This window comes from Oncorhynchus tshawytscha, linkage group LG02 (genome assembly GCF_018296145.1).
Source record: "Oncorhynchus tshawytscha isolate Ot180627B linkage group LG02, Otsh_v2.0, whole genome shotgun sequence".
Lineage (NCBI taxonomy): Eukaryota > Metazoa > Chordata > Actinopteri > Salmoniformes > Salmonidae > Oncorhynchus > Oncorhynchus tshawytscha.
Window position 1 is genome coordinate 23,421,910 of NC_056430.1, and position 25,940 is coordinate 23,447,849.

At 41.5% G+C, this 25,940-nt stretch overlaps 1 protein-coding gene across 1 annotated transcript in view; it reads left to right on the forward strand.

Moving 5' to 3' along the window:
• The window catches only part of suclg2 (succinate-CoA ligase GDP-forming subunit beta), a 143,048-nt gene extending 136,829 nt beyond the window's left edge, over positions 1–6,219 (forward strand). The window contains exon 11 of the mRNA XM_024380422.2: positions 4,854–6,219. Coding sequence (XP_024236190.2) covers positions 4,854–4,969 — 116 coding nt within the window. The 3' untranslated portion in view covers positions 4,970–6,219. The remainder of the gene's footprint in view (positions 1–4,853) is intronic.
• Positions 6,220–25,940: the final 19,721 nt, after the last annotated feature.

A 25,940-nucleotide genomic window follows, 5' to 3' on the forward strand; every position in this document is an offset into this window, starting at 1 on the left:
AGTGTAACAGTATAGCTTCCGTCCCTCTCCTTGCTCCTCCCTGGGCTCAAACCAGCAACACAACGACATCAGCCACCATCACCCATGCAAAGCAAGGGGAACAACTACTAGAAGGCTCAGAGCGAGTGACCTTTGAAACGCTATTACCGCGCGCTAACTAGCTAGCCATTTCACGTCGGTTACACCAGCCTCATCTCGGGAGTTGATAGGCTTGAAGTCATAAACAGCGCAATGCTTGACGCACAACGATGAGCTGCTGGCAAAACGCAAAGAAAGCGATGTTTGAATGAATGTTTACGCGCCTGCTTCTGCCTACCACCGCTCAGTCAGACACTTAGATACTTGTATGCTTGTATGCTCAGTCAGATTATATGCAACGCAGGACACGCTAGATAATATCTAGTAATATCAGCAACCATGTGTAGTTAACTAGTGATTATGATTGATTGTTTTTTATAAGATAAGTTTAATGCTAGCTAGCAACTTACGTTGGCTTACTGCATTCGCGTAACAGGCAGTCTCCTTGTGGAGTTGAACAAGAGAGGGGCAGGTCATAATGGGTTGGACTAGTTAACTGTAAGGTTGCAAGATTGGCTCCCCTGAGCTGACAAAGTGAAAATCTGTTGTTCTGCCCCTGAACGAGGCAGTTAACCCACCGTTCCTCGGCCGTCAATGAAAATAATGTGTTCTTAATTGACTTGCCCAGTTTAATAAAATCGGCCCTAATTAATCGGCCTTTCTGATTAATCGGTGGACCTGTAATATATATATATATATATGTATATCTTTATTTAACAAATTCTTATTTACAATGAGGGCCTACCAAAAGGCACTCCTGCGAGGATGGGGGCTGGGATTAAAAACAAACATTTTAAATTAAAATATATGACGAAACACACATGACAAGAGAGACAACACTACATAAAGAGAGACCTAAGACGACAACATAGCATGAGAGCAACACATGAAACACAGCATGGTAGCAACACATAACGTTCCAGTTGCTAGCTGCAGCAAACAGAAAAGACGAGCGACCCAGGGATGTGTGTGGTTTGGGGATCTTTAATAGACTGTGACTGGCAGAGCTGGTGTTGTATGTGGAGGATGAGGGCTGCCGTAGGTATCAGATAGGAGGGAGTGAGGCCTAAGAGGGTTTTATAAATAAGAATCAACCTGTGGGTCTTGCGTCGGGTCTACAGAGACCTCCTTTACAGAGGAGTATAGAGTGCAGTGATGTGTCCTATAAGGAGCATTGGTGGCAAATAAAACCCAGATAAACACTCCCTGTTGTTGGACACAGGGCTGAAAGAGGCAAATGATTGTGTTCAAATCCATAGCTGGGATTGACTTCCCTGAATAGTAGTGGCAGCATGTTTAGTGTGATCGATACTCCTTTGATCACACACACGTGTTTGTGTTGACTCTGCCAACATTTTTTCATGGAAGACACACAAAAAAAACGTTAATTGGTGGTTTCACTTTTCACAAACATGTCACAAATTGCCTCTGGCTCTCAAATTGGGGATTGGCTCAGAAGTTCATGGTGACCATTGGGTTGAATCAGAGTCCTCGTGGCGTTTAATCCTTGATTTAGCTGTGGTCATTACGGCTGGGGCATCATAGAGCGGGATTGGTCAGAATCAATCAGCCTAGCTAGCTGCGCTGACCACAGACCCCATAATGATAGGCTGCTCTTCAAAAGGATCAGCCAGGATTAACTCTGCCACTTTTAATTGGAAAGCCTTTTTTCTGCATCCTTTGGCCACATGGTGGTTGGCTGTGACGACAGAGTGCCACAAGATGTGGAGTTGAGAATTTTATGCCAGTGGTTGATGTTTTATTAATGGGCTGGCTTTCATTCATTGGACTTTCGTTTATTGATGGACACTGCCTGGTTGTCAGGCTCTCCAATGCAGATAGTCATGCCTGATGTAAACACACACACATGCACGCTAAATGTAAATGAGGAACTACTGCCCCCTCTCAGAGACTCTGGCCACAGTGTGTGTGCGAATGTGCATGTGTGGCATGTGTCTTTGTGTATGCATGAGTCTGTGTGTGTGGATAAAAGTCCCTTAAACGCGCCACACGGTCTTGTGAAAAAGGGATTATATTCCCTTCAGGCCATTCCGCTGGCTGGCTGGCTGGCTGTCTGTCGAGGCCAGGCTCTCCTTAATAAAGGAGAATGTGGGGGATATAGACGTTTTCCAATGTAATTAGAATGGACTAGTGGTTCTAGAGAGAGGTCGTGCTGACAGTATCATTCTAGCTTAATCTACTGCTGACTAGCTGCAGACCACACACACACACACATCACTGACAGTATCATTACAGCCTTAATAAAGCCATCAGATGCTTTGGTCGGGCCATCACTGTCCAGCCGCGGACCACACACACACGCCACAACAGACACGCCTGTCACATGCCCATTACCACAGACGCATACATAAACTCTCACTCCCTTCTCTCTCTCTCTCTCTCTCTCTCTCACACACTCTTAGACACTCTAACATGTACACTTGGGGAAGGAACTATAGTCTGAGTAGTTAGAAGTGTAAAATGAGAGAAGGAGAGCAGAGGAGGTGTTCCCTCCTTTAGGTCCCAGGCTGTGGAAGTGTAGTCGCCTCAGCAGGACAGTCCTCCAGGGTACAATAGGCCCCTGCTACAGCTTAATTTACAATTATCAGAATCTGCTATAAACTCAGGCAGGGCTGTCGGGGGCTCATGGTGCTTCTGGAGCCCGTGTAGCTCCGGCTCTGTCTCAGTGCCACTGTTTAGATCCCTCTACTACAACAGGAGGCAAGCTCCCACTCCAGAGATCCCAGTTGAAGATACTGGACAGGGCTAGTCATTATCACACACTCCTTGTATTGTATAAGGGAGGATTTATTGACCATGTATGTACAGTCAGTACACTGCAGTTATGTGTTGCATAGAGAGAACACAGTTCTTTATTCCACATAGTAGAAATCCATTCTATTCTGTATGATATATATATTCACCATTCTATTCTGTGTGTGTGTGTGTGTGTGTGTATATATATGTGTATATATATATATATATATATATATATATATATATATATATATATATATATATATATATATATATATTCAGCACCATTGTGAATGTCCTTTCTCCTAGTAGTATAGTATAAAGTGTCTCTTGAAGGGACAGGCCTCTGCTGATGTTTTCTTTAGACCTGACTGTGAGGTCTCTGGCAGCACCTAGTGGCTGTAGGTGACTACACCTCCCGTACAGTATCAGTATGCTGGGCTGCTGCTGTAGACAGACAGACACTGCTCCCTGCCGCTCATTCTGGAACTGCACTCTGCTCACTGACACAAGCTCTCTCCACACACCCTCCACAATCACACATGCAGAGGCACTCACACACACTCTGTGTTTGTTGAACCCTATGTGTGGTGAGATTCTTAGAAAGTCTGTTGGTGTTAGATCTAGGAGTTCCAGTTCCAGGATTCCCGACAGAGCTAGGAACTAAGTCTTTTCCTTATACAATATTTGTCTATAATCTTTTCTGTAAAAATATATTTGTATAGCAGCAGAGTGAAGGCCATATAAAGATGAATAGCAGTGTTTCTTGTTTCAGATTGGATTTGTTTATTAGCTGATAACCTCTCCACGACCTCTACAGGAATATGATCTCTGTGATTTGTCAATCCAAATTAAATTTATTTCAGTGTATTGAGCCTCTGAGTGAAAGCAGTGCCCTTTTCCATATAGATTTAGCAGAGGACAGAGAAGATGCTGTTCGGTTAGAAGACGACTTTGGATCCCCTATCTGCTGTGTGTCTGCCCAATGCCTTCCCTTCCTCTAATTAGATTACACAATTGATTGCTTTGTGCAGAACTCAAAAAATGTGTTTAGAATGAGTTATTATCTCACCGGACAAAAGCGCTGAAATATTAGGAGTTAAGTGGCGGCGGTAATATAATTCCTCATGAAACTGCTATTGATTAGAACATCCAGGCTCCTGAGATTTCACATATCATGCAATCTTAATTACACACCAGTCAGGAGAGCTGCGCCGACGCGCACACACACACACACACACATCATAGTGATGTGGAACACCTGCGTTATGTAAATTCCCTCCTCCCTGCAGTACCATTCTCACCTGTGAAATCAGTGAATCAGTGAACAGCACATAGACAGCTGGGCTCTGTTGTTTCTGTGGGTTGTTTTTTTCTCTAAGGGAGAGCAGAGACAAGTTTGTGCGTAAGCTCTCACTATCTCACTCTTTCTTCCTATCTCTTTCTCGATCTAGCTCAACCTCTCCCCCATATCTCTCTTTTCTGCCCCCCCTCTCTCTCCATCATTGCTCTCATGGTTAGTGCTGTGCTTTGAGGGAGCCAGTGTAGGCCTCAGAGCTGTAGTGTCTCAGGGTGTCTCTGCATGGCTAGAGCTCCACTGGGGCATGATCAGATCAGCAGAGACCCCGCCTGCCTGCCTCTCCTCTGACCTCCACTGCAGCCAATGGAACGCAGTACATTCCCTCTGCCCTTTTCAAGACCACTGGCTTTCTCACTCCTTCACAGACACATCTGTTCTATTTCACCAATGGAAGTATGCCAGTCATCCATTTCTCCATCTCTTGGTGCACCTGTCATTGGGTTAAGTTCTCCTGTGTTCTATGTCTTTTTAGTCAGTGGGTGTAGCGTTGTGAGATGCAGCATACAACTCTCTCCTTCTACATCATAGACCATTCATTAACGCTGTGTGTGTGTGTGTGTGTGTGTGTGTGTGTGTGTGTGTGTGTGTGTGTGTGTGTGTGTGTGTGTGTGTGTGTGTGTGTGTGTGTGTGTGTGTGTGTGTGTGTGTGTGTGTATAGGGACAAATGTGCAGGAGGCCAAGAGGATCCTGTCAGAGAGTGGACTGCCCATCGTAGCCGCCAATGACCTGGATGACGCTGCCAAGAAAGCTGTGGCTGCCATTACCAGGAAGTAGAGAGCCTCAGCCTTCCATAACACTGACCAGTCCTTTCCCCTCTCTGTTCTAAGCACCCTAGTCCCTCCTAACTGCACCCAAAACCAACCATGCTGGCTCCTGTTCCACTGCACAGGGCATGTACACCAATCCTTCAAATCCCAGTGCAAGAGGCGTCACTACAGTCCCTGGTTTGAATCCAGGCTGTATCACATCCAGTCGTGACTGGGAGTCCCATAGGGCGGCACACAATTGGCCCAGCATCGTCCAGGTTTGGCCAGGGTAGGCCGTCATTGTAAATAAGAATTTATTCTTAACCAACTTGCCTAGTTAAAAACAAAAAAGAGACAAAATATTCAGCCCATCGCTACGTTTCAACCTCCTGTGTTATCATGATTACCGTAACTGCAATATATCAGGTTGATTTATCATATAGCTTTTATCTATTTTCCGATCATAAAGTTTATACTATATTTCTGAGATTTCTTGGTATTTTTATGTTGGTGACTTTAATTGTGCATTCCATTTTGATAAGCTGAGAAACTTAAATGTATTTCTCTAGCTATATGATTACCTTTTCAAAAAAGCAAGAATAACATTGTATAACATTGGTGTTATTGTTTTATTAAACCATAGTAATACAAAAGGAAAGACAAGGATTTTTCTAAGTAAATGACATGTTCCAGACTGCATTTTCAGATGCCACTGTGAAATCATTCAAAAACATATCCCGGTATTCAGGAATGCATAGTAGTGTGTAGCTCATTTGACCCGCCTGGAGTATTAGAGAGCAGCATGTAATGGATTATGATTTTGTGTAATTGTTTATGCGTTGTAGTAGGTGACCTCACTGTTTTGCCTTTGTTAAAATCCAGTTTATTGATGCCTTAATCAGAGGTCCTTAGTATGTGAAACCTCAACCTCACATGAGTATTACAGTATGTTTGAAACAACTCGTATGAAATGTAAAATGTTGTTGCCCTGTTAACTTTGTAATTCCATGTATGATTTTAAAGTAGGTCTACTACTTTAATCTATATAGCAGTATGTAACTTTGATAAATCATCTGTGCCTACCTGATGAGGGTAAAAACTGGTTTGTGAAGCCAACCAGCCAACACACTGTCCATCATATGAATAATGCGTTAGAGATAGTTTAAATGAAATATTGTAATTCGATTTTTATAAATGTGAATGTATGTCATTCAGTTGAGATTAGGTCAACTGTACAGTATGAATAATTGGAGAGCTTAATAAAGGTGACTAAGAATTGTCTGTTGATTTATTTGATGCTGTTCGTGCTAATCTGGTTTTAGTTTTGTACCGGGCCTTTAGAAAGTATTCACATCCCTTGACTCATCCCTAATCTGGTTCTAGTTTTGTACCGGGCCTTTAGAAAGTATTCACATCCCTTGACTCATCCCTAATCTGGTTTTAGTTTTGTACCGGGCCTTTAGAAAGTATTCACATCCCTTGACTCATCCCTAATCTGGTTTTAGTTTTGTACCAGGCATTTAGAAAGTATTCACATCCCTTGACTCATCCCTAATCTGGTTTTAGTTTTGTACCGGGCCTTTAGAAAGTATTCACATCCCTTGACTCATCCCTAATCTGGTTCTGGTTTTGTACCGGGCCTTTAGAAAGTATTCACATCCCTTGACTCATCCCTAATCTGGTTTTAGTTTTGTACCGGGCCTTTAGAAAGTATTCACATCCCTTGACTCATCCCTAATCTGGTTTTAGTTTTGTACCGGGCCTTTAGAAAGTATTCACATCCCTTGACTCATCCCTAATCTGGTTTTAGTTTTGTACCGGGCCTTTAGAAAGTATTCACATCCCTTGACTCATCCCTAATCTGGTTTTAGTTTTGTACCGGGCCTTTAGAAAGTATTCACATCCCTTGACTCATCCCTAATCTGGTTCTGGTTTTGTACCGGGCCTTTAGAAAGTATTCACATCCCTTGACTCATCCCTAATCTGGTTCTGGTTTTGTACCGGGCCTTTAGAAAGTATTCACATCCCTTGACTCATCCCTAATCTGGTTCTGGTTTTGTACCGGGCCTTTAGAAAGTATTCACATCCCTTGACTCATCCCTAATCTGGTTTTAGTTTTGTACCGTACCTTTAGAAAGTATTCACATCCCTTGACTCATCCCTAATCTGGTTTTAGTTTTGTACCGTACCTTTAGAAAGTATTCACATCCCTTGACTCATCCCTAATCTGGTTTTAGTTTTGTACCGTACCTTTAGAAAGTATTCACATCCCTTGACTCATCCCTAATCTGGTTTTAGTTTTGTACCGTACCTTTAGAAAGTATTCACATCCCTTGACTCATCCCTAATCTGGTTCTGGTTTTGTACCGTGCCTTTAGAAAGTATTCACATCCCTTGACTCATCCCTAATCTGGTTCTGGTTTTGTACCGTGCCTTTAGAAAGTATTCACATCCCTTGACTCATCCCTAATCTGGTTTTAGTTTTGTACCGGGCCTTTAGAAAGTATTCACATCCCTTGACTCATCCCTAATCTGGTTTTAGTTTTGTACAGTGCTTTTAGAAAGTATTCACATTCCTTGACTCATCCCTAATCTGGTTTTAGTTTTGTACAGTGCTTTTAGAAAGTATTCACATTCCTTGACTCATCCCTAATCTGGTTCTAGTTTTGTACCGTGCCTTTAGAATGTATTCACATCCCTTGACTCATCCCTAATCTGGTTTTAGTTTTGTACAGTGCTTTTAGAAAGTATTCACATCCCTTGACTTTTTCCACATTTTGTTACAACCTGCATTTAAAATGGATTCAATTTAGATGTTTGGCCTACACACAATACCCCATAATGTCAAAGTGGAATTATGTTTTTACAAATGTTTACAAATTAATTAAAAATGAAAAAATGAAATGTTTTGAGTCAATAAGTATTCAACCCCTTCATGGCAAGCCTAAATAAGTTAAGTACACATTTGCTCAACTCATCAGAGGTTTCATGGACTCTGTGTGCAATAATGTTCAACATGATTTTTGAATGACTACCTCAATTCTGCTGTACCCCACACATGCAATGATACAATGCTCGAGCAGTGCATTTCAACAGATTCAACTTCAAAGACCAGGGAGATTGACCAATGCCTTGCAAAGAAGGGATCCTATTGGTAGATGGGTAAAAAAAAAAGAAGATATTGAATATCCCTTTGAGCATGGTGAAGCTATTAATTGCACTTTGGATGGTGTATCAATACACCCAGTCACTACAAAGATACAGGCCTACTTCCTAACTCAGTTGGCGGAGAGGAAGGAAACCACTCAGGGATTTCACCATGAGGCCGATGGCGACTTTAAAACAGTTACATAGTTTAATGGCTGTGATGGGAGAAAACTGAGGATGGATCAACAACATTGCAGTTACTCTACTATACAAACCTACTTGATAGTGAAAAGAAGGAAGCCTGTAGATAATACAAATATTCCAAAACATGCATCCTGTTAGCAACAAGGCACTAAAGAAATACCATAAAATGTGCAAGGCAATTAACTTTTTGTCCTGAATAAAAAATGTTATGTTCAAGCATAATGGTGGCTGCATCATGTTATGGGTATGCTTGTAATAGTTAAAGACTAGGGAGTTTTTCCAGGATACAAAATAAATGGACTGGAGCTAAGCACAGGTAGAATCCTAGAGGAAAACCTAGTTCAGTCTGCTTTCCACCAGACACTGGGAGATGAATTCACCTTTCAGCAGGACAATACCCTAAAACACAAGGCGAAATCTACACAAGTTGCTTACCAAGAAGACAGTGAATGTGGCAGAGTTACAGTTTTGACTCAAATCTACTGAAAATTGTTGTCTAGCAATGATCAGGAACCAATTTGACAGAGTTTGAAGAATTTTGAAAATGATAATGGGCAAATGTTGCACAATTCAGGTGTGGAAAGCTCTTAGAGACTTACCAAGAAAAACTCTCAGCTGTAATCCCTGCAAGGTGCTTCTCCAAAGTATTGACTCGCGTGTGAATACTTATGTAAATTAGTTATTTATTTAATTTTCAAGAAATATGCAAACATTTCTACTAACATGTTTTCACTTTATCATTATGGGGTGTGTAGATGCGTGAGAAAAATATATTTAATCCATTTGAATTCAGGCTGTACACACAACATGTGGAATAAGTCAGAGGTATGCCTTTCTGAAGGCCACTGTCTTATATAAACCTATTTTTGGGTCAAACCTCAAGAATGTAAGTGGTTGAATACTGAACCTGAGTGGCTACACCTCAAATCCAAAGCTGTTAAGGCTCTCAGTACACACATTCAGTCTCTTCTAATGAATCTCCATGTGTGTCCAAAGAGGGGCAGAGGAGAGGAGTGACTGTCCTTCATGGGCCGGAGTAGAGTGGAGTGAGCTGTAAAGGGATAGGGAGAGAGAGAGAGATGAAATCCATCCCTGTCAGACAGACTGACTCTGATGGATTATCTGTCACAAGATCTGAGGACACACACACCCAGCAGCTCAACTGCCACCTCAGTGAGTCATACACGCATGTACTGTAGACCCAACATGACCAAAGACAGTTTCTCTCGCACACAGAATCATTGAATAAAATGACCTACAAGCCTTTTGCATACACACGCACACACATGTTCTCACACTCACTCTCTCTCTCACATACACACACTCATTTTACGAGACTACAAGGTCCAGTCACAGCTCACTCAGCCTTCTGTGTGTGAGAGAAAAATCGAGAGGATTTATCTGAAAAGACTCACTGGCAATTCGAGAACTTGGGACTATAAGGTTATATCTGTAAAAAGAGGATTCTGAGATAATTGTCTTTAAAATTCCGAACCCTCATTGGTTTGAATGGTGTCTGCAAAATGTTATCTTGTATTGTTTTGAACTTAACATGAATTGGGGGTATTTAGAGTACTATATAGGTAGAGAACATTGAACAGAACAAGGCTATGTCAATATAACTACAGTTTAACAAAAATGCAGATAGAACATGAACTGCTCTAGAATGATCTGAATGAAATCATTAGCTCTTGGTAGTCAGACTGGGCTGCTTTTGAAAGGTCAACCACATTTCTGGGAGGTTGGTCCAAAGCACAGGTAGTGAAAAAGATTCAGAACTACAAGCCTTAAACCTGCAGTAGAGAGACCTACAGCACAATAACTAAGTTGCTATTAGTCATAAGAGGGTAGTTATCACCTTGTTTGGCTTTCCCATTGCAGTTCCATCTTCTGAACAAGTCAAACTTCTTCCCCAGCTTTCCACGGCTACAGTATCCGTGTAAATGGGCTGGATGGTTCAATAATTGCCTTATTTCATGCTCTTCCTACGGTGTGTCAGAAATACCCCGGCTGATGGATTGGACTGTGGAATTTAAGGCTTGTTAAAGTGGGCATTGGCGTTGACATTGTTTAATTCAGCAGCGAGGTAGAGGTCAGAGGAAAATGTGTGCACTGATTTACTCTCCAAAATTAGTGCAGCGCTGTCATATAAATATGAATGAGGAGAGAACCAGTGGAGGTCATCCAATGGATTAGATCATTTACCCCCAGCTCTTAACTTAGTTAATACCTTCTGAGACAGAGAGCAGGCTAACACCACAGACATACTGCTTAGAAAGAGATCTCCATGTTTGCTTATTCTTTAATTAAACTGAATTATTATGCCAGGATTGCATTCCTCCCTTTATTCATGCTTGTATTTCTACATTTTGGTTTCGGAAAGCTTTGCATTTGTTTTTATATATCTGTCCGAATTGATGTCAAAACAGTAATTGCCACTTTATGAAGCTGCCTTTTGTGTTTAACTCTAAGCTGAGAGCTGCGCTCATGAAAACCGTAAGGTCAAGTCGGCCTTGCAGGAAGTAGTGGTTATTCATTGAGTCATATGTTGGCAAGAACTACTAATACATTAGTTCATAAAAAACAAATAGCATTGTAAATTGCATACAGCTATTGTACTTTGCCTTTTAGGGACATTGGTTGTCCAATATGAACCCGTTTCAGATGGTTTGTTTGGCTGCCAAGGCAGTGGACAGATGATAGGAGGCTAGAAGGACAGTGTATGTTTGGGAGGTGGGGGTTGGATGTTGTTATTGAGCATTTTCCGCAGCAAGCTCTACCTTACTATCCACAAGGCCCTCAAAGCAGGACAGTGTCCTTGAATTCCTATGGCTATTGTCACATTACAACAATACCACACTGTAAGGTAAGAAAATCTCCTATTTTTCCTTCACCTGCACCTTTAATTATTCAGCTTCTAAATCAAACCATCGTATATAATATACTCAGACAGGTTTTACGGCAAAAAGCAGCTAGGAGTCTGAATCAAAATGTTGGGGAGAAAGGCTCTAAAACTTTTGATAATCTGTTTGTCTCCATGGTTGTTGTTCAGGTCTTAACGTTTGGCCTTGGCTCACAGACAGGCTGAAAAATCAATTTCCCTCCCAGAATTGTTGCCAGTGTGTCTGTAATTGAAGGACTTTAAAATCGATTGAAATTACCTTCAGTGCCTTCTCAACAAAAAATTGAGCGGTGAAGATGTTTTAAAGTTTTGGTATGAGACACTTTTCTCAATTTCTTTTGCTATGCTAATATAACCTATCTAACCTCATTCATTGTTTATAGTGAGCAACATGTTCTGTTGTTCAAGGATTCAATGGATTCAGGAACATGAGTCTCTTGACCTTAACTTAATTATTTATTGTTTCTTGGCTTCACCATTTTGAATATAGTTTTTTGCCAGGGCAACAGAGATCGGGAGTTCTTGCACAATTTTCTACCATAAACCACATTTCCATCCACAGTTTCTTTGCAGTAAAATCATACCTCGTAAAATAAAAAAGAAAGTTAGGACGGCTGTGATGGAAACAGGAACTTTCGGTACAATTTTATTAATGACCACAGATAATGCGTTCTTTCAACATGGTGGGATCTTTTTGCATTCGTAAAATTATACGAGAAATGGCAGTGGAAACACCTTTATTTGCAAATAATGATATAATAACCATCATATCGAAATTAACTTGGAGTCATGCGATTATATGGTGTGTGGTCCTTCCACGACGACTCGGGAAACCATGCAGTTTATTAGGCTACAATTAAAATAAGTTATGATGAACTTCACAGGGTAGTGAAAGTGCACGATTCTCGTGATGCTCCTTTCCAGTAAATGGGTGATTTTGCAAATACGGGCCTTGTTGTGTCTCAGGGTTAAAATTTTAAGATCAAATGTGAATTTAAATGTTTTTATTTCACATCCATTAAAGCAGAGAATAAAATAACCTTCAACATTTTTTTCCAGCTTTCAATATATAGATATATATATTTTATTTATTTTTTTCTGAGCATTTCATGTCTGGATTTCACTGTTTTGCACTGTTTTTGTCCTGTCTCACACCGACTTTTGACAGTCTGCTATGTATTACACTTACAAAAGTCTTGATCATAAGAAAATATTTAATGCACCTGTTTAAAAAAATAGTAAAATAAGTGGAAACTATATATATTTTACACAAAATACTTAGTCCTCTCTAAGTATTGGGTCATTACCACCACGACAAGCAAATTACATGATAATAATGTTTTTTCAAAAGTATGTGTTCTTGGTTGCCATGGATGTGAGTAGTGACATTGGAGCACATGGATGTCATGGAGGGAGATTCACATTTTGATGCCGGGAAATGATTGAAAAATAGAGGTAAATATGACTAATATTATATTTTTTTATTGTATATCATTACCAAATAGGCTATCATTTCATCAAATTATGTTAGATTTTATGTGTATTTAGGATACATTGTATGCTAGCTGTTAGCATGCTAGAATACCTGCTATTTATGAACAAATATTGTAAAAATGTCATTCTCACCGCACATCCTTACCACCACGTAATGAACTGTGATGGTAAGGACAGAATGTGATGGTAATGACTAAATATATTAGCTATTACATTTTTACTTACCATAAGACCTGAAAGACACACAAATTACATATATGATCATGGTTAAGTTGAAATTGAACAATTATTTTCTAAATAAGACCATTTCAATTTGTATTATGTTAGGATGATTGAGTGATATTGATTTATGTGACTTACTATGGTTATTACTGACTTTAATTATCTTTTTTTATTTTATTTTATAAAATGCCCAATAAATCAACCAAGGATAGGACAAGGACATACACTATATCTACAAAAGTATGTGGACACCCCTTCAAATTAGTAGGTTCAACTATTTCAGCCACACCCGTTGCTGAAAGGTGTATAAAATAGAGCACACCGCCATGCAATCTCCATAGACAAACATTGGCAGTAGAATGGCCTTACTGAAGAGCTCAGTGACTTTCCATGTAGCACCATCATAGGATGTCAACTTTCCAACAAGTCAGTTCGTCAAATTTCTGCCCTGCTAGAGCTGCCCCAGTCAATTGTAAGTGGAAATATCTAGGAGCAACAACAGCTCAGCCGCGAAGTGGTAGGCCACACAAGCTCACAGAACAGGACCGTCGAGTGCTGATGCGCGTAGCACGTAACAATTGTCTGTCTTCGGTTGCAACACACTACCGAGTTCCAAACTGCCTCTAGAAGAAATGTCAGCACAATAACTGTTCGTCGGGAGATTCATGAAATGGGTTTCCATGGCCGAGCAGCCGCACACAAGCCTACTGTAAAATCACCATGTTCAATGCCAAGCATCAGCTGGAGTGGTGTAAAGCTAGCCACCATTGAACTCAGCAGTGGAAATGTGTTCTCTGGAGGGATGAATCATGCTTCACCATCTGGCAGTCTGACGGACAAATCTGAGTTTGGCGGATGCCAGGAGAACGCTAAGTGCCCCAATGCATAGTGCCAAATATAAAGTTTGGTGTAGGAGGAATAAAGGTCTAGGGCTGTTTTCCATGGTTCGGGCTAGGCCCCTTGGTTCCAGTGAAGGGAAATCTTAACACTACTGCTTACAATGACATTCTAGATCATTCTGTGCTTCCAACTTTATGGCAACAGTTTGGGGAAGGCTCTTTCCTGTTTCAGCATGACAATGCCCCCGTGCAGAAAGCGAGGTCCATACAGAAATGGTTTGTCAAGATCGGTGTGGAAGATCCACATACTCTTTATCGTGTATATAAACAAGATCCTAAAAGACATTAGGAGTATCTTATTAAGAAACAAAAAGAAAGATCCCTTAAGTGAAAAGAAAGTGGTGAACTGAAATCCATCTCACAACTTTTCCAGCGAGATAAAAGGAAAAAAAGGAGTCAACAGAAAATAAACCAAAGAAAGAGAAGATCAACTATCCAGAACAGAGTGGTTATGGAGTCCTACCTGTCAAGGAACACTCCACCACACTCACTTGAAGTCTTACAGCTACAGAATGATCACCTACCTGCCCCTCAAATGACTCCACATCTGTGTGATTGTTTTGGCCCACAGACCGCGATAATTCAACAAACAGAGGCAGACAAAGCACAACCTTCCACTTCCACCTGCACAGCACCACAGCCATCTCCTAGTGCCATACAGCCCATTGCAGACATACAGTTGAAGTCGGAAGTTTACATACACCTTAGCCAAATACATTAAAACTCAGTTTTTCACAACTCCTGACATTTAATCCTATTAAAAATTCCCTGTCTTGGGTCAGTTAGGATCACCACTTTATTTTAAAAATGTGAAATGTCAGAATAATAGTAGAGAGAATTATTTATTTCAGCTTTTATTTCTTTCATCACATTCCCAGTGGGTCAGAAGTTGACATACACTCAACTAGTATTTGGAAGCATTGTTTTTAAATTGTTTACTTGGGTCAAACATTTCGGGTAGCCTTCCACAAGCTTCCCACAATAAGTTGGGTGAATTTTGGCCCACTCCTCCTGACAGAGCTGGTGTAACTGAGTCAGGTTTATAGGCCTCCTTGCTCGCACACGCTTTTTCAGTTCTTCCCACAATTTTTCTATCGGATTGAGGTCAGGGCTGTGTGATGGCCACTCCAATACCTGGACTTTGTCGTCCTTAAGCCACTTTGCCACAACTTTGGAAGTATGCTTGGGGTCATTGTCCATTTGGAAGACCCATTTGCGACCAAGCTTTAACTTCCTGACTGATGTCTTGAGATGTTGCTTCAATATATCCTCATAATTTTCCTGCCTCGTGCTGCCATCTATTTTGTGAAGTGCACCAGTCCCTCCTGCAGCAAAGCACCCCCACAACATGATGCTGCCACCCCCGTGCTTCAAGGTTGGGATGGTGTTCTTCGGCTTGCAAGCCTCCCCCTTTTTCCTCCAAATATAACAATGGTCATTATGGCCAAACAGTTCTATTGTTGTTTCATCAGACCAGAGGACATTTGTCCAAAAAGTACTATCTTTGTCTCCATGTGCAGTTGCAAAGCATAGTCTGACTTTTTATGGCGGTTTTGGAGCAGTGGCTTCTTCCTTGCTGAGTGGCCTTTCAGGTTATGTCGATATAGGACTCATTTTACTGTGGCTATCGATACTTTTGTACCTGTTTCTTCCAGCATCTTCACAAGGTCCTTTGCTGTTGTTCTGGGACTGATTTGCACTTTTCACACCAACGTACGTTCATCTCTAGGAGACAGAACGCGTCTCCTTCCTGAGCGGTATGACGGCTGCGTGGTCCCATGGTGTTTATACTTGCATACTATTGTTTGTACAGATGAATGTGGTACCTTCAGGCATTTGGAAATTGCTCCCAAGGATAAACCAGACTTGTGGAGGTCTATAATTTATTTTCTGATTTCTGATGCTAATTTCTTTAGCTTTTCCCATGATGTCAAGCAAATAGGTACTGAGTTTGAAGGTAGGCCTTGAAAGACATCCACAGGTACTCCTTCATTTGACTCAAATTATGTAAATGAGCCTAACAGAAGCTTCTAAAGCCATGACATAATTTTCTGGAATTTTCCAAGTTGTTTAAAGGCACAGTCAACTTAGTGTATGTAAACTTCTGACCAACTGGAATTGTGATACAGTGAATTATAAGTTAAATAATCTGTCTGTAAACAATTGTTGGAAAAATGACTTGCCAAAACTATAGTTTGTTAACAAGAAATTTGTGGAGTGGTTGAAAAACTAGTTTTCATGACTGCAACCTAAGTGTATGTAAACTTCTGACTTCAACTGTACATGAGGAACTGATTGGAAAGTGGTGTGTTGTGAAATATGATGAAGACCGTTACCCTGGTATTATACAAGATGTTGATGCAGAGAGCTGCACTCTAGTCAAAACCACAACCAATTATTTTGGCCAATGAGAGAGGACATTGTGCAGTACCAACCAGAGAATGTTCTTGGGCTTGTCCCTGAGCCTCATTCAGTGACAAAACGGCATGTGATGCTTGATGGCGCAATCTGGGAGGAAATTTGCTCTCTCGTTAAGCAGTAAGGGCAACACCTAATCTTGAGTGACCACACACCTGTCTCATGTGTCTGAATCAATAGACTGCAGCCAGTCAACAAGAATTTGTTTAATGTCAACCAGTGTTTCCAACCTTGTACATGCGTTGAATCCCAAATTGTTCTAAAAGATGCTTTAAGTTCTTGAGGTATGTAACCTTTGTTTTTTGAAGTTTTGAATGGTGTGTTCTATATCTTCAATAAAATGAAACATGTACAACTGTGGCATGAAAATGTTTAATGGTATTTTTCATCAGTTGTTTGTCAATCCCATACCGCTAAATCACAGTGATGAAAAAAGTACCAAATTGTAATACTTGAGTAAAAGTATAGATACCTTAATAGAAAATGACTCAAGTAAAAGTGAGTCACCCAGTTAAATATGCTTAAGTATCAAAAGTAAATGTAATTGCTACAATATACTTAAGTATCTAAAGTAAAAGTACAAATATAAATAATTTCTAATTCCTTACATTAAGCAAACCAGCCCAGCGGCCCAATTGTCTTGTTTTCTTAATTTACGGATAGCCAGGGGCACACTCCAACACTCAGACATCATTTCTAAACAAAGAATGTTTGTTTAGTGAGCCTGCAAGAATAGCGGCAGTCAGGATGACCAGGGATAAGTGTATGAATTGGACCATTTTTCTGTCCCGCTAAGCATTCAAAATGTTAGAAGTACTTTTGTGTGTCAGGGAAAATGTATGGAGTAAAAAGTACATTATTTTCTTTAGGAATGTAGTGAAGTAAAAGTAAAAGCGACTTAAGTAGTACTTTAAAGTATTTTTACTTGAGTACTTTACACCACTGCTAAGTCATTGCCATCACGGTACATATTTTTGAAGGTGTATTAAATTGCAATAGATATTGATGATTTATCCCGTATCTGAACCTTATATGCATGTTCTTAATTTAGGAATGATGTAAAATAAGATTTGGATTTGGTAAATCCGTGTTTCTGAGTATCATCAAGGCATATAGAGACATTAAGACATGACAATGATGAATACATATAAAGTGAAGTGAAATGTTATAAAATACATTAGGTACAATTTCTGTCATTTCCTTTTCAACAAAAATAGCACATTTCATGATGTGGTGGTAATGACATTTCCTCTCGGTATTTGGGGAAACCGATACAAATATTTATATTCTTAAATAGTATGGTCTCAGCCACTATTAGATCTTGTTTCCAGACAGAGTGAAGAAAATATTCAGATGGATAAGAAGCAGTTACAAGAGGTTACGTTTTCAAAAACATTTAACATCCAAAAGTACCCGTATTTGCAAAATCAACCAAATATCGATGGCTATATTCTGGTGACATGATGATGGACGCTTGACTGCAGATTGAAAAATAAACATTCTTGCTCTTATCCATAATAATCTCATCATGTAGACTAGCCTACCCGTACAGCCTACCCGTACAGCCTACCCGTACAGCCTACCCGTACAGCCTACCCGTACAGCCTACCCGTACTGTATCTGCCAGCTGTTGGCTAGAGCTCACGTGCCAAGACCAGAGTAGGCACATTTGCTGTTTAAAGCAATGCTTTTGTGACACAACTATCGGTAGAGTTTAAAATGCAATGGAAACACATTGAACTTTAGATTTTTATTCAGTACATGAACATTTAAGCCAAAAAGTACATTTGTGTCCACTACGTCATCATGCACTGATTTGTATCCTCAACATGTCAGTTTGGTAGAAACACACCACTGGTGGGAAAATGTGGATATTTTCTTTATGGGGATTTTAGAATATTTGCATGAAAACCTGTAGTCAATTGGATGGAAACCTAGCTACATATAAACAGGAACTGAGCATGCAATAGCTGAAATGAACTCCTATATTGAACCAACTGCCTTATTTTGTACTCAAGAATGATCCATGTGGCTGTTTATATCCCCTCCGAATGAATCTCTCTTTCCCTTCATCACTCTCTCTCTCTCTCCATCTCTCTCTCAGCCTACTGTCCCTCTTCACAGCCACTCTCTCTCTCTCTCTCTCTCTCTCTCTCTCTCTCTCTCTCACTCATTGTCAGTGAGCAGTTAAAATCCCTTTCTTAATGAAAAGAGAGTGTGGCAGAGAGATGTACTGAATACAACCTGCCATTCAGCCATGCCGTCTTTCAAATATTTGTTAGTTCCCCTTTGTTTGCTAAACCTTCGTGGGAGCAAACTTTTGACAGTGATTTGTATGTGTGTTTGTGAGCTGTCTCTGATCCAATTATCTCCGAAGCGGTATCTGGAGAGAAGGCTTCAATAAAGGAGGAATCTGCTGATACCCTGACATTAATTAAAAGCTCATTTGGTGTGACCTCTGAAAGGCTCTCTAATTAATACAGAAGCAGAAGCAACATAACGCTGTTTCAAATTGCCTGATAATTAGGATCCGGCACTTCCTGGTGGAGTTTCTCAGCAGGTGTGCTGGTGACATGCTCACATAATCCACCGTCCCATAATGCACTCCTCTGAGTTTGTGGCCCAGGAAGAATAAAAAGGGAGATGAAATCCTCAGAGGTTAAAACAATGGGCGTACTGATGACAAAACAATGCAGATATTTCAGAAATGTACTGCAGTCATTTTCTTTACACTGCTTTGTTATACAGGATTTATAGGCCCTAGAATGATAATAGCATTCATGCACACAGTAATTAGACCATTTTAACCAGTTTGCTCACTACTATTTATTCTAGTATAAAGATGAGAAAGCAACACAAAAGGATGATGTGTCTTAATTTTGTGTGTGCATGTGGTGAGGTTGAAGGGGACTTTGTGAGTTAATAGCTATTACCAGAGGGTTATCTCTTCTTCCGTCTCCTTCCTCGAACTCAGGGTGAATATATCAAGCCTGTGCATGTCAAGTGCTATTGCCGTCAAACGTGTTTGACTGCAGCGTAGGATTGGAGGAGAGTGTATACGGAGCGCCCTGGAAAAGTGGCCTGTCACCTGTGATTTTGGCGATGTGATAAAGCATGACGTTAATCAGGAGATGAAGGCTGCAGAAGCGATACTGAAGCAGTGAAGCACACACACTCACACACACACTCACACAACAAGGCGATGAAGTTTGGCATCCTGGCTTGTGTGGAGATCTCCCCTGCTGCACGACACTTCTTGATGCAAGCAGGCATGGCAATCAGAGCGCATGTGGGTTTGCTTGTTTTCTGTGTGAATGTGTGTACCTGAGTGAACATGATGATAATAATTGGGTGTGGGGGTGTATGTGTGCTTGTGGAAGTGTTAGTGTGTTTGTTCAGGTGAATGTGTTTCTGGTTGGTGGGTGGGGAAGGTGTTTGAGTATGGGAATATGTTTGTTTGTACGTATACAAGTTTGTCTGCTGATTGTTTGTTGAAAAGGTGTCAACTAATCTGGAGATACTGTTGATTGGTTTTCCATCAGTAACCTACTACACAGGTACATTAGCCCTAATGTGCCTCAAAACCATGGCAAGGCTGGATCTGACAATGTCTGGGACATGATTACATTCAACTGATCTACTACTAAACTAGTTATAGATGTTACCCGTATATAATCTAACACATTTCCTTTGCAGTACTAACGGTAGTCTATAAATGTTGAATAGCTGTTCACAGGTTTCGCATCAAATCTAAAACGATTTTCCCTTTCAAAATGGTGCACAGTGTATATACAGAGAGGGACTGCACTGAGTAATATTTTCACGTGTGTGTGTGTGTGTGTGCGTGCGTGCGTGTGTGTGCGCCTCTGTGTGTATGTGTGATGACTCGCTTGCTATCTGTGAGATCAGAGTGCGCCACCTCTCCTAAATGAGCACATTACTTACATCCACTGGATATTTCAAACACTTCCAGTTGTAAAATTCTCTATTACCTGGGTCAGCCAAGGGCAATGGGAGACGAATAAGTACCTATCCTTTCCCAAAGGCTCGGCCCCACCAATAACTCCCTCCTGCTGAGATCTCTGTCAGTGCTCTGATTGCCTTTTTATAAAGCCTCATTCACACAGACAAGTCAGTTTTTTTTCTCAAGGAGCCATTTTCCCCAGCATGTCAGCTATTGGGATATTAATGAATTCACAATGACAGTCCTTAGGAACGAGACGGCCGTCCTGCCGCCGTGAATTTACCTGCAGGTCCTTCTCCAGAAAAAAAGTGAGACTATAAAAACAAATAGGCAGAGGTCAGGATCTCATCCCCTCCCAGAGATTAAAAACTCATCTCTCAAAGCAGAGCTGCTTTATTGAGGCTGATTCTGTGGGCTCTACATGCAAATGGAGGTTTGATTAGACTGGGTGTTAGCTTGGCGGAGCCGCAGTGGGGTGAGGACACCGTGTCCCTCTGTCCAATTACCACTGTCTGTATTACAGCAGGGACCCAGCGGCTCTGTTCACACGCATCATTAAGGGACAGAGCTCCCCTTGACAAATACACACACACACACACACACACACACACACACACACACACACACACACACACACACACACACACACACACACACACACACACACACACACACACACACACACACACACACACACACACACACACACACACACACTGGAACAGTCTTTGGAAGCAAAGTGCAGTGTAATGCCACAGATCCCCTTTAACAACAACCGCTATTAACTTTGGTAGTTATAGATACAGCCTCCTAGGATACTGTTCAGATTCCATCCATGAACCATCGAAGAGGGTTACACTGTTTAACCATTAAAGAATGGCCTTTCTAAGAACCTTGGTATTATTAATCTGGTGGATCACAAGAACATATAAAATGTAGGAATAGAGGATTTGGAATCGTTAATTCTCTTTGGTGGGAAAATACAGTATAAACTCAGTGGGATTCCAGCAGCTAAGTTCCTACCATTGTGTCAGCTTCACATGTGGCCATTCTGTAGTTCTTATGAATGGATCAGAGGGCTCCTCCACTGTTGACATCAATAAGTCATAAGCCTAATATTATCAAGTTTATCTCTCTGATATTACTGTGGTAGGTCCTGTATATTAGCAAGCTGGTTTAGAGGGTGTGCAACAGTTCTGGGTGATCTGTTACATACCGTTTGACTGACCATAGATGAGAATGAACTTCTCTTTGAAAGTAAAATGTGTGAGATGTGATGTTATAATGAGCAGAAATGTGTATGATTTCAGAAATCATTAAAAAGTGGCGCCTGATGCCTTTTTCATGAAGGGGGGCCTAGCAGAAAGGCCTGGGGAAGGTGGGATGTAATATTCATACAGGGTTGTTTCCGCATTAACCTTAAATTATGCAAGCTAATGCAGTTCAAACTCAAATTTATGAAAGAGCATCTTATAAAAAAATAATCTCCCCGCAATCGTTTCAAGTTGACGAGCGATGTCTGAGGGCCATGTCTACTTTTCATCTGGACTGGATTCACTAAGAGTTTTCTCTTTAATGAGCCTGGTTTCTGTGGGAAGGTCAGGACCGTGTGCCAGAACCACACCAGCTGACATGTATTCAGTGTGTATCATTCCTCACCATGTTATTGAGACACAGTGCTGACACAAGGTCAGGGAAAACAAACTCCTAGCTCCCAACACATACACACACATACACACACCACACACATACACAATCACACACACTTCCTCCTTCCCTTCCACCCACCCCCTCACTGGAGACTACAGTTACCTGACTGGGATTAGGACACGCCATCCTCCTGGCCTGCAAGGCTATGTCTTTTAATAAGGTATGTATATTTATCTCAAATCCCCTATCCATGTCTCTATCTGGATCAATAAGGATTAGTATTTCACACCAAATCAAATGTCACCCTCAGGGGGTTGATGAAGATGCAGCCTGAACCTGCAGACATTTATAGGAAGTTTATATTGCATTGAATTCATACACTACCTGACCAAAAGTATGTGGACACCCGCTCATCAAACATTTCATTCCAAAATCATGGCATTAATGTGGAGTTGGTCCCCCCTATGCTGCTATCTACTCTTCTGGGAAGGCTTTCCACTGGATGTTGGAACATTGCTGGGGGGACTTGCTTCCATTCAGCCACAAGAGCATTAGTGAGGTTGGGCACTGATGTTGGGCAATTAGGTCTGGCTCGCAGTAGGCATTCCAATTCATCCCAAAGGTGTTCGATAGGGTTAAGGTCAGGGCTCTGTGCAGGCCAGCCAAGTTCCTCCACAACGATCTCGAGAAACCATTTCTGTATGGACCTCACTTTGTGCACAGGGGCAATGTCATGCTGAAACAGGAAAGGGTCTTCCCCAAACTGTTGCCACAAAGTTGAAGCACAGAATCATCTAGAATGTCATTGTATGCTGTAACTTTAAGATTTACCCTCATGGAACTAAGGGGCATGAAAAACAGCATCAGACCATTATTCCTCCTCCAGCAAACTTTACAGTTGGCACTATGCATTCGGGCAGGTAGTGTTCTCCAGGCATTCCCCAAACCCAGACTTGTCAGTTGGACTGCCAGATGTTGAAGCGATTCAGCACTCCAGAGAACACGTTTCCACTGCTCCAGAGTACAATGGCTGCAAGCTTTACACCACTCCAGCCGACGCTTGGTATTGCGCATGGTGATCGTAGGCTTGTGTGCGGCTGCTCAGCCATGGAAACCCATTTCATGAAGCTCCCGACGAACAGTTCTCGTGCTGAAGTTGCTTCTAGAGGCAGTTTGGAACTCAGCAGTGAGTGTTGCAACCGAGGACAGACGATTTTTACGCGCTACACGTTTCAGCACTCGACGGTCCCGTTCTGTGGTCCCGTTCTGTGGTCCCGTTCTGTGGTCCCGTTCTGTGAGCTTGTGTGAGCTACCACTTCGCGGCTGAGCCGCTGTTGCCCCTAGACGTTTCCACTTCGCAATAACAGCACTTACAGTTGACCAGGGGGCAACTCTAGCAGGACAGAAATTTGACGAACTGACTGGTTGGAAAGGTGGCATCCTATGATGGTCCCACGTTAACAGTCACTGAGCTCTTCAGTAAGGCCATTCTACTGCTTATGTTTGTCTCTGGCTGTGTGCTCGATTTTAAACACCTGTCAACAACGGGTGTGGTTGAAATAGCCAAATCCACTCATTTGAAGGGGTGTCCACATACTTTTGTATGTATAGTGCATCTATTATGATCTGTGTGGAGTACTGGAAACATTATCTGACCAATCCAAACTAACAGCCTATAGATGAAGACTGACAGGCATGGTTCTTTACAATAAAACTTTTTTTTATTCTGTAGTTGTTTTTGAACTACTGTCATATTCTCAGTCTGTGTTGCTTTGCGAAGGGGGCCTTTTTGTGACATATGATGGAAAAGCTTGATAAGGTTACGCTGTAGTTGGTGTTCCCAATGAATTTTTTCCCTCTACTATGACTTACAAATTGTCCTTGAATGATACTCTATGGGCACATTGTCAGAGTGAATAGACCTTTAGAGTACACAACAGTGTATGAAAGAGAACCCATCATTTGTCTCAGAATTTTATGAGTCATACCTAACAGCTCAACAGAGAATCAAAAGTTTATATTACAGAATTCAAACCCCTCTACTCAAGCAGTGAAACAGCTGTCAATTTGCCTCCTTGGTGGAGCAGGTAAGTTGTTGGGTGAGTTTGACTCCCACCTGTCATCCCACCTGGATTCATTGTCCTTGAACCATCCTTTAGGGAAGAGCTGCCTGGGCTGGGCTGCAAACTCCATGTACAACACTGCTCAGCACATAATGACACCGACGAGCCTCGTTCTGCAGCTGCTGGAGCATTCTGTGGGGGTGAAGTATGTGTGAGCATTAACCCCCTCCCTTCTCCTCCCCTCTCCTCCCTCCTTTCCCTCTCCTCCACTCCCCTCCATCCCCTCTCCTCCTCTCTCTCCACTCCTCAGCGCTGCAGATGACATTTCATAAGATATGTATAAAAAACAATCTCTTAACAGCGTAATTAGAGGCAGGAATTAATGTCGGCCTAATCCTAGGGCTCCTATTTTGCCGTCGTCCTCCATGTGTGTTACAGGAGCCCATGCCGCAGTGCCGCCACACACATTCGCCCGGGCGCTCCTCGCTCAGCCAATTACCTCTCTGCCAGGTTTTGTCATTTAAAATGCCCTACTCAAACCTGGTCTTTGAATGCATGCTTGGTTCCTTACCCTCTCCCCTTTGATGTGTCATCAGTATAATACCACTACTGTGGTACATAGAGCAGCAACCAACGGTTGCATGGAAACAAACGGTCGTCACTATAACACCTACTACATTCCTGCTGAATGGGCTGTAGAATAGTTGTCTGCACATTATTGCATTTCAGGTTATTAATTACTTTCCAATTGCTCAAATATGGGACATTAAGTTACTAATTTCCCAGCTAACTGTGAGCAGATGGATACTGCTGTGCTGGATAGTGAGTAGGCTACCTGGGTCTAACAGAGGAGAAAGTAGAAGCTGAGTGATATCATGCACTATTGCCCACTGCACTGCATCTCTCTTCACAGCTGCAACACCTGTGGCATGTATTCATACTGCAGGTTTGCACATTAGGGGGCTATTGAACCTGATATTAGTGGAGCAGGACTTGCATATGTTTCATATGACCCTCTGGATGAGCTTGTATACATTTATTATTCATTTATTATAATTAGATACGGAAAGTCAAGTTTTTAAAATGTACTCTGTGACACCACTTGATAGCAGTGTAATGGTTTGGAGTGTTTTTCTTCCTGTATGAGAGTGATGTATGTATGTGCAGAGTGATATTGAGGGTGACGTAGAATACGTCTTGTCACATAATTATTGTGTGTCACGCCTTCATGCCAGTTTTCACACAGCTCTCCTAATATTGCAACATGGTTCACATTTGCTTGTGAAATGCTCTGTCTTGACTCTCCCCCTCTAGAGTCAAGATGGGAGGTGTGTGCGTACGTGCGTGCGTGCGTGCGTGCGTGCGTGCGTGTGTGTGTGTGTGTGTTTGGATGAGGTAGAAGGGAGACAAACTTCTCTGTCACCATGAGAACCCTGATGGGAAATATTTCCCTAATTAAGATGCATGAATAATTCAATCCATCCCATGCTAATTAGTATTCCATCAGCCAGTGTGGAGATGACGGCCTGTCAGAGCTGCACTCCGTTTGGTGTAGGCTGGGGCCACAAGTTAAGGAATGCACACACCTTGAGGCTAGGTTGATGAACTATATTCTCAAGCAAGCCATATGTATCAAATCTAGATCAGGAGTGTCGTATAGGCAATATGTTTTCCTATAGCTAGTTAGCATGCTAGATCAGATGAGTTAAATGTTATTGGCTTTAAGCTATTACTGTATGTGTTGTCTAGAGAGTAGCAGAATGAGATGTATCTAAATATGGAATATTTCAGGGGTTTTCAGCTAAACTGGACCTGTTTATTTTTATTTCATATCCTAAAAGCGACAGAAGAATTATAATAAAGTACAAACATGCTATAAATGCATAATTTGCCAGCACTGTGGTGCTGTAGTTAAAGAGATCCCTCCATGGAGATATTACATGTTAATAAATGCAATAACAAGGTCTTTAGAAGGGAATTAAGTGCCGATAAATCACCAAGGTTAACAAGGCTCTGGCTTATAATTCCTGTTGGGC